This window comes from Metarhizium robertsii (genome assembly GCF_000187425.2).
Source record: "Metarhizium robertsii ARSEF 23 chromosome Unknown MAA_Scf_1, whole genome shotgun sequence".
In the NCBI taxonomy this organism is placed as follows: Eukaryota; Fungi; Ascomycota; class Sordariomycetes; order Hypocreales; family Clavicipitaceae; genus Metarhizium; species Metarhizium robertsii.
In genome coordinates, this window is record NW_011942149.1 from 4,665,559 (window position 1) to 4,675,101 (window position 9,543).

The 9,543-nt window shown below is 56.2% G+C and overlaps 1 protein-coding gene across 1 annotated transcript in view; it reads left to right on the plus strand.

Moving 5' to 3' along the window:
• MAA_02148 (Heterokaryon incompatibility) overlaps window positions 1–1,234 on the plus strand; it is a gene marked incomplete at both ends in the record, with an annotated part of 1,862 nt that extends 628 nt beyond the window's left edge. Inside the window, one exon of the mRNA XM_007820146.2 lies at window positions 35–1,234. Within this exon, the coding sequence (XP_007818337.2) occupies window positions 35–1,234 (1,200 nt within the window). The remainder of the gene's footprint in view (window positions 1–34) is intronic.
• Window positions 1,235–9,543: the final 8,309 nt, after the last annotated feature.

Here is a 9,543-nt window from a genome sequence, read left to right on the forward strand (position 1 = left end):
CTCGGGCCTCGGCCACCTGCTGCGGCAGATGCAGCGGACCGGGTGCGCGGACCCCCGTGACCGGGTCTACGGCGTGCTGGGGATCCTGCCGCCGGCCGCGCGGGGAGTCGCGGCGCGCATCGCGCCCGACTACAGAAAGCCCGTGGTGGAAGTGTACAAGGAGCTGGTGCTCGCCGAGATGGAGGTGACGCGCAGGGCCGACCTCGTGTCGGAGTGCCGGCGGCCCGACTCCACTTGTCCGGGTCGGCGGCCGTCGTGGGTGCCGGACTGGACCGTGAGGCGGGAGCGGGACCTGTGGCCGACGCCGCAGTGCGCCGATGGGCAGTCGGCCGTGTCTGCGTGTGTGGTCGACGGGGGGCAAGGGCTGGCCATCAAGGGCGTCTTGGCCGCGACCGTCGTCGACGTTGTCCCCATGGCCGTTGCACGGAGCGCGGCGCCGCAGGATCCGATACTGCCGTCCGTCGTCGCTCTCATACGCGAGGTCGCCGCCAAACTCCATCTTTCCGATGGGCCGGGTTACCGACCGTCGCGGGCGGACGGCATGCTTGAGGCTCTGTGTTACGCACTGTCGGGTGGCTGCCTTGCCGATGACATGGCGGACGAAATGAGGGATGCGACCACGCCCAGCATGGCCCAGTTTCAGCGGCTGATTAGGTTTGCGCTCGACACTACGGTTGGCGATGCTTCTCCTGCGACAGAGCCGAGCCGGGACGTCATGACGGACGTCTTTCTCTGCGTCGGAAGCATGGTGCGGGCGTGTGAGGAGACAGCGCTGCTCATTACCGAGGAAGGCTTTGTCGGGGCCGGGCCGGCGCTTACACGGCCGGGGGACCAGGTCTCAGTCATGCTGGGCTGCATGAGACCACTGGTGCTACGGGCCCAGGAGGTATGGAGCGGTGGTGGTGGTGGCGGCACTGAAAACAGCAGCACGTATGCCGTTGTCGGGCCCTGCAACGCACATGGCTTGAACTGGGGAGAGGCTCTGCTTGGTCCGTTGCCGGAGGACGTGCGCCTCACATGGGGCCCGTCCGGGCCTGTTTTCAGGAATAGAAACACGGGTGAAGATGCGGCGGCAGATCCCAGGATCGACTGGGACCTGCTGGAAGTCGGCGCCAAGGAGGATGCCTTTGTGCAGAGGGCCGCCACGACAGACGGAGTGACCATGTACAAGAGGCCTGATGCGGCGTATTTTGCCAACAAGGGCGCCAGACTGAGAACCTTTCACTTGGTATAAAAAAAGGGGGGGGGATGGGGGGCACGGGAGGTTTCCAGAAGAACAAAGATCAATGATTGTTACAAAAACAGGTCACAAGGGCGCGCCGCACCATTTGGGGGTGTGTGCAGATGATGAGAGGAGAATACCTATACGTGGGCGTTTAGGGGGATTGTAAAGGATTCAGCACAAGCTCTTCCGCAGGCCATCGGAAAGACTCGCGACGCTTTCCGGGGTCGCTGCTGCGCAAGCGGCCGAGCGCGCGGGCGCGGGTATCTGGCGAAGCACACGATTCCCGCGTCGTCGGCCCCCTCCCCATCGGCGGGTGCCACCTGGACCACCGACAAGGCCCGAATGGGGAAGAAGAAAATGAGTTGAAGCAATATTCGAGGCCGGGATGGTGTAGTCATGTGGCTATCAGGCGGGCGGGTATGGGGTAATGGCACACAAAGGGCTTGTTTGCAAGGTCAAGACGGCCGCATGCGGAGCGACAAAGTCGGACGGGTGCGGAATGCGGGGTGTTTGGTGTCAAGTCCCATGCATGTTCTTTGTTGGGGAGGCAGGAACAGTCCGGTCGCAGCGGTGGTGACGGACGGAAAGTGAATTTAAATTTAAATTTAAAAATTAAACCATTTATTTATTTATTTGTCTGTTTATTAATTTACTTGACACATTCGGCAACACACCGCCGCGCAGTTCCTTCCATTCTGACCAGCAGCCAACTCACCCAGTCCATTCCCCATCCGTGCGCAGAGATGCGAGCCGGCCACGAAAAAGACCAGGGCCGGCATGTGAAGCGCGTCTCGGAGGACATGTGCCTCTGCGTACATACATACATACAACATGCCTAGGCAGGCACACGCATGGCCTCGAAGCCTTGCGTCCGCCATGATCCAGACACGACGACGGAAAACTTGGTGCCAACAGCATGTCCCAGGGCAGCCAACCATGACGCAAAGCTGGGCTCCCGTTCCGGACATGTCAAGCGTGCATGCACACCGATTCCCAGTCTTGGCCGACGGCGCATTGCCCGGGCCGACGGCCACGACGGCGTGTCAGTGTCTGAGACGCACATGAACATTGGACACGCAAATACACATCCGCGGCTCCGACCTAGGGCGGCTGGCGGGTAAAGCAGCGCAGAGCAAGACAACAAGCGGGCAGTCGGCGCATCCCAGGGCACACACAGGGGGGCGTGTGGCCGAGGCTGGCTACATGTAGGGGCTCCTGATGACACGGCCGCGCAGACATTGCAGTCTGGCGTGCGTGCCGTCGAGGGCGATATTCCGGGCTTGCGTCAAACTCTGTATTTAGAAACTCACCGACTCTTGCTGCCCACGCGCGCTGGTGCACGGGGGGGCCACGGGGGACGGCGCCTGGCTTGAGCGTACATGCAAAGTGCTGGATGCGGTGTAAACGCCCAAGTCTGGTGACATGGACTCAAACTTGAACGCCATGGTTTGCGAGGTTGGAGTCGATGCAGGAGCTTGGACTCTGCGTCTGTTGTGTTGATGTCGACTAGCAAAATGGCCCCAAGCGGACTGGCAGCGACTTGGTACGCGCCATGCACGTACGTGTGATTATTGTGCTTTTTAAAACGAAAATACACTGATTCACTTGCAAAGCATCAAAGGAACCAACAGGCGGTATCCTAGTTTACAATGCTCGCCCCGGCCTGGTGACCGGCATTGCATGTACAATGGCCCTATCCCATCGTCTTGGACGAACCACCATGATGCGAAATGCGCTCCAACCCCGCACTCGTGAGTCGTGATGCGCCAAAAATAACAAGGCATAAACCACCATGGGGATACCAGGCAACGATTGCCGTGATGCCACGCACCGCGCGAGATCGAGCTCCTTGTCATCATCGAGGGGACTGGAGCTGGAGCCCCCTCCCCCGCAACGGTAGCAAGTCGCCGAGGGTTGCACAAGACGTCTTCTCCTACGTCATGGGAGCACCTCGGTCTTTGTTGATTGCCCATCCCCATGTGTACATAGGCGCCGCGCTTGAGCAGCAGTGGTTGGCGCCGAAAGCCGTCCCGGGTCGTGGGCCGGTGTCAACACCAACTGTCTGGCTGGATTTGAAAAACACAAGATAATCATCCATGCGATCACGATTGCGATTACGTATCACTAGACTACAATACAAAAACAAATGTGACGCGACGAGCCTTGTCTCTTTGCTGGATGCCGTCGCTTCCCGAGGCATCTGACGGCGCCACCAATTTCGCCCAAGTCGGGCCAGCACGACACGGCGCTTTCGACAGCCAACAGGGCCAGAGTCTTCCGCTGCCAGACAAAACGTTGGATCATTCATCTCATGGCAGGTGACTCTGCCCCGAAGGCTTTGTCAGCGCCCTCCAGCGCCCGGAAGAGAGGGATGGGGGAAAACGCCGCCCTGTAAGGCCATGACACGTACTACCACGAAAGGCTGGAGGGACAAATGTCGCGTTGCATCGAAAGCTTGTCCTGCCGGTCGCCTGTCTTGCCTCCCAGGGCCTAGCTGAGCACTACTACTTGACCCCCCTCCAGCCCTCCGATCCCCGGTGGGAGAGCCAAAGCAAAAGCCAGGAGTTGCTTCCGGCCCTGTTAGCCACGACGGCGCACCATGGCAAGACAGCCAACAGCCCACTCGGGGGCCAGGCGCCAAGCACCCCATCTTTTCTAGAAGCCTTCCAGCACGTGGGGTGGTGTCTGGTGTGCCTGTGTGTGTGCCGCCCAAAAGTCACAACACAAGGCGCACAGGCCACCCCCCCCTCTACTCCGTATTTTTCCCATTGTCACCGTCTGGTTTGCTGCTCGCGGAAGAAGAGCGAGCAAATCCCGGGTTCCCCATACGGCATAGCGCAGATTCCCCCCACCTGGCCCTGTTCCGCGGACCAGTCAGAAAATTGCAATAAAAAAGCGACTGTAAAAAATAAATAAATAAATTCCATGTCATTTTAAATCGGGCTACCTGGGTTGTTCCGCACGGGGTCACGCTCACGAATTTCGGAGCCTTCCCGGAACGCTGGCCGCCGACTGGTCAGCCTTCTTTTTCCTTTTGCCCCCCCGCAAGAGGGCGACCAGCAACTCTGTTTTGCAGTCAAAAGGGTTCGTCGCTACTATTTCCCCGCGCGGATTGGAGATTCTCGACATTGCTGTGCCTTTTTTGGCGTGGCAGGCGATGGCGTTTTCGGGAGAGCGCCGACGTGAATGAGGGCGATTGTTGAATTCCCCTCCCCACCGTGGCTGGGGGGGCGGCCATGCAGACCCTGTGCTCAATGCTGATGTGTTATTAATGCTGGTATACGGAGTACCAGGCATTTGACTTGTGCAAGCAGTGACCCGGTACTTGGATGCAGTAACACCGAGATAGGGCAGCGGAATAGGCGGGGAGGAGCGGAGCGGCTGCAGGCAAGGGGCGACTTGATGGCCCTTACAGGACGACTGGCCAGGCGGTGCGCGGCTCTTCAATGCTCTTTTTTTTTTGTAAGCTTGAGAGCTTTTCGCGTTGGATGGGAATCATAGGATGCCGCACGCAGGCATGTTGGCTTTTCGGCGAGGAAGCGCGGATATCGCTCACGCCTTTGTGCACTGTATTGTGTTGACGTGCAGCGCTACCTAAGATCTAGTCGCCGGGAAAAGACACGCATCTCCGGCCGTGTACAAAACCTGCATGCACATGGGCAGCGCCAGTCGAGGTTGTTGGACACTCGACGCCAGTGTGTGTGTGTGTGTGCCATCCAGCAGCCAAGGCAATCGACCTGCTGTGGGCAGCGTCAATCGACAATAGCACATGCAGCCTGGCGCGGCCTGCATTCAATGGACGCTGGCACGACGCCGTAAACTCTTGCAGCTACGGCGGGCAAAAACCACTGCCGAGTGCCTGGCACATGTGGCATCCCCAATGCTTCTTCAATGGATTGATTGTTCACGGTGGCGGCCTGTGAAGGGACGCTCGGCACACACCAGACCCTTTACCCAGCCAGTCGCTACTGCTGCCGCGGCCGACTCATGCCCGCCGCACACGGTCAACCGTGGCTTTTTCCGCCCTTCGGAAGCCCCCCCAAGCGGCTGATTGCCGGCCTATTCGTGGGCTGAAGGACGGGCTGGGGGCTTGAAGAATCAAGGCTTGCGAATGTGCACATGTCAAGTGCAGCTTCATTCAATGGGCCCTACAATACAGTGTGGCCCACGCGGCTCGTCCGTGAGGATGGGGAGCCACGGGCTGTGGCGCGGGGCCAAAGGGACATGGCACTGGGCACTGGGAGCTTGGGGTCTGGTTTTCAATAGCCGACCCGTGACAATTGATTGCCTTGGGCTGCGCCTAGTTTCTAGCGCTCTGCAGCCGAGGCGATGGCGCCAGCCAGCAGCGATTGCCAGTGCCGGCGGCAGGAGTCGACATCTGCCTGCCACGATGCACATGCAGACAATGACAGCCACGCTGGCGTGGTGCAGCTGCGCTTGTTTGCCACCAAAACACTGGCTTGCCCGAGCAGCTCTGCACGGTCAAAGTGTAGATTTAATGTATTGTTTTTTTAATAAAAAAATCATGAGTTTATTTTTTTATATTATTATTTTTTCTTATTCTTTGTATTATTCCGCCTTCCTCTCATGGCACCAACGTCGAGGCGGGCACGGCTCCCCGGGTCTCCGACTGGCCCCATGGCCCCATCCGACACCGCTGCCTTGGGATTTCAATGTAACCATGGCCACGCGACGATGCTACCAAGCGCCGACGCTGGCTGTCTTGAAATTCACCACGTACAGGGTACTGGAGTACGAAGACGTCCAAAATATCTCATCCTTCCGCCATCTGTGTATTAAATTATATTTTATTTCATTTTAAATATAAATATTCATTCAATTAAAATGCAGCCCCAGCCTCGAGGCACGCGCACAATACCAAAAAACACAAAAGCCACCACATGGCGCCACACAGGCTCTTGCGCACACGCCCTCCTCTCGGCGACGGCCCCGAAGTCTATCGCAGCAAAAAAAAAAAAAATCTGGGGAAAGAGGGAAAAAAAAGAGTCAAGAGTCAAGAGGCGTCCACGGACGTGTCAGCCATGCCGTCACGGCTCAGTGGATGGGGGTCGTACGCGCCGAATGGGGGGCGCCTGGCTCACACATGACTGACTCTGCCTGCGAGTCGGGGACGACGGCCGTTTTGCCCGGGGCTGTCCCCCCCCGCGCGAACGGCAAAAAGTGAGATGTGAATCGTCGCGCTGATGCGACTCAGTGAGATGACGCGGTGTTGGCTTTGGAGAAGCCACTGTTGGGAAGGGGAGCTGAAACGAGACCCTGTGGCGCACTGGGCATGGGGGATGAAGCATCAAATACTACTACTACGTCTGGTACATACAAACTCGACGCCGACCGTGTTGCCGGCTTCTCGCCATGTCGACTCGGTCAAATGGTCATTTGTTAAGGGTCCCCATGTTTGTTGTTGTTGCGGTGTAGAGAGCGGAAATATATCTCGCATCCCGTGAGTACCCGGGGCGGCGGAACCCCCAGCCCACTGCGACAGAGGTACATGGCCGTTTTGGCACCTTCAATGTCCCTTTTGTCCCGAGCTGCATGTATGTACGAGTTGACACATGCCAACTGCTCCGTATTGCCTCGTTGTTTGCACATGCCCGTTTTGGTGGGCGAGCCGTAGCTTCCTTTTCCAGTTCGAGTGGCGTTTTACGGGGATGCTGTCTGGTCCTTGTGCGAGGTGGGACTCTGGGGAAAAGAGAAAAAAGCGATTTTTTTTTTTAAAAAAAAAATGAGACAGGCCCGGGCGGGGCTTAAACGGTTGGAGAATCTGGGGCGGAGGAAAGAGACAAGATCAAGGGGTCTGGTCCCATCTCCTCGTCTTTCATCGACAATAGAGTTTTGTTCTTGCTGGCCCTGTCTTGTCGACATTGGAGTGTAGCAGACGTACTGATGTTTTTGCTGGCGGATATTATAATGTGGTTTTTTTTAGCAGGGGAAAAAATACGTCTTTTGTTGGTGGCCGATTTCCTTTCATGCATGCGACCTGTCATGTCTTGCGTCTTCAAAAAAACCCTATTCCTACTCCGTACTCCGTATTCCTGGCGTGCAATGCGCATCGGGACATGCACAACCAACCCACGTTATGCAAGTGAGTGCGCCTGTGCTCGTGGAAAAAGAAGAAGGGAATAGTAAACTCCGACTCCTCGCCATTGTTAACACCGAACAATTGAAAAGTCGCTCTAGTCCGCTCCATCCTGCTGCGTCCTTTTCAATTTCACACTTGACTTGTTATTGCAGGAACACATTGATTGAGCCCCCCGTTGTCTCGACGCCCTGTGCGGGCTTTTCGCACCACCAACCGCCGCTGCGCCTTTGCTCAAAGCCCAAACACGCCCATGTGTGAAGAGGTCGATGCAAATTACCGCATGTTGGGCGACCAAGTTGTCCAGAGGCCAGGTTGCATATTTTTTTTTTGGTTCTTTCGCCCCTAAAGACGTAATGATAACCAACACGGCGGCCGGGCAATATCGTAGCGACCAAGGTAGTCGAACAGCGGAACCGGCAATGTATTCCGTCGTCGACTCGGCCAACCAACCGGCTGTGTTTCACCATGACAAACCACCCGGTATTGCGAAATATGTACTATTCCCTCTGGATGGATTGGAATATTTGCAACGTTCCCCCGCGTGTTTGGTGTATGTATTGTATGAAATTTGTTTGTTTACCGTACTCGGCAAGACCGCACAGAATCCCATAACCACTTTGCGCAACCGAGGCTCGGCAGCGTAGTCACACCAACGGGCCGCCAGCCACGTCCAAATTCTGACATTATCGCGATGCTCGTCCCGTCACGTAATTGATCCGAACCCACCGTCTCAAGCCGCACATCCCAGCCCGCGCACGGCCCGAGAGTCAGGAACCCCGGGGGTTGGCAAGGCGTGTCCTTTTGATTGCCCAAGGGACAAGAAAAAAAAAGAGGAGGCTTGGGCAGCAACCAGGGGGTTCCCGATAGCGCGTGGAAAGTCTGGAAACCTACCCAATGCTGCCTGTTGGACATGGGGAGACTCGATTTCGGGAGGTGATGTGTGAGAAGCTGTGACAACCAGGGGGGCAAGGGGGGCGTGTCGTCGAGAACATGACTAAGTTGGGGGGGAATTATTCTGGTTTTTATTTTTATTTTCTATTTTCTATTTTTTATTTTTTAATTACTATTATTTTCAAAGACCAAATGAATAATAGAATTATGCGTGGAAGAATAGCCCGTCCTAGCATGGAACTTTTCTTCTACATGCCACTTGCGCTGAAGCCCACACGGCACATGATTCGCATGCAGGAGAATCGCACGCCCATATTCCGTACATGTAGAATTGTCACCAGCGCCGCGCATTCCGTCTATTCGGCCAACTGAGATGGATATTGTATACTGACAAAGCACTTGCAGTCATGCACCAGAGAAGCCCTCTTCCACAAGAGAGACGGGCTTTTCGGATCCTCTTTTCTTTGTTAAAAAAAAAACAATAAAATAAAGCCCCCTGATTTAAAATCACCGTTGCCTGCCAATTTCATGCCCCGGCTCGCGAAATTGGCCGGCAACAAGGGGGCGTTGCTGTCCTGAGGGACAAACACAGCCACCGACCCGAGCACACGATGCCCCTGATGCGCGAACGGCGCCGGGAAGAGCCTCCCGGGGCCGGTGACAGGGGAGCCGAGTCAGCACGTCTCTCTCATTGGCCGCTGGCCCCGACCCAAGATCGCCTGCCGAGGGTGCGGGAGGGACAATGTGTCTTCAACTCTCTTCGACGGCTGGGCGTCCAAGCAAGTCGCAGTCCCTCGCATCTGGGGACTTTGGGCGGTTGCGACTGCGTAAGTAGTTTGTGGAAAGTGGAAAGCTAAAAGTTGTCTATAATAGCAGTATATAGTGTTTCATCTTTCATCTGCCAGGAGCGTGCAGACAACTGGCGGTCACGTGTTCTTGTCTTGATTGCGATTGATTTCGAAAACATGAACACTGACTGTCAAGAGGGGAGTTTGTCGCAAAAACAACTGTCAACTGGTCTTGCCATCTTTGACACCAACTTCGCTATAGGGTCTCCTTCTCGCCTTGAACAAGCTTCCAATGAATTCACCATCCTTGCATCAAAGACGTCAGACCGCATCAAGTCTCTTCTTATACTACTTAAGAATCGCTACCGAGTGATCATGCAGTATGGGATAAGTGGATGTGACACTTGAGCTAGCACATGTCACTGGTCTCGCACGAGTCTACGACCATCAAATCCCGGCAGTTTCTCTGACAGCGCACGCTCGCCTAGTCTGCTGTCTGCATCAGGGAGGGCGTTCCATTGGCCCTTGGCGTCTTCATC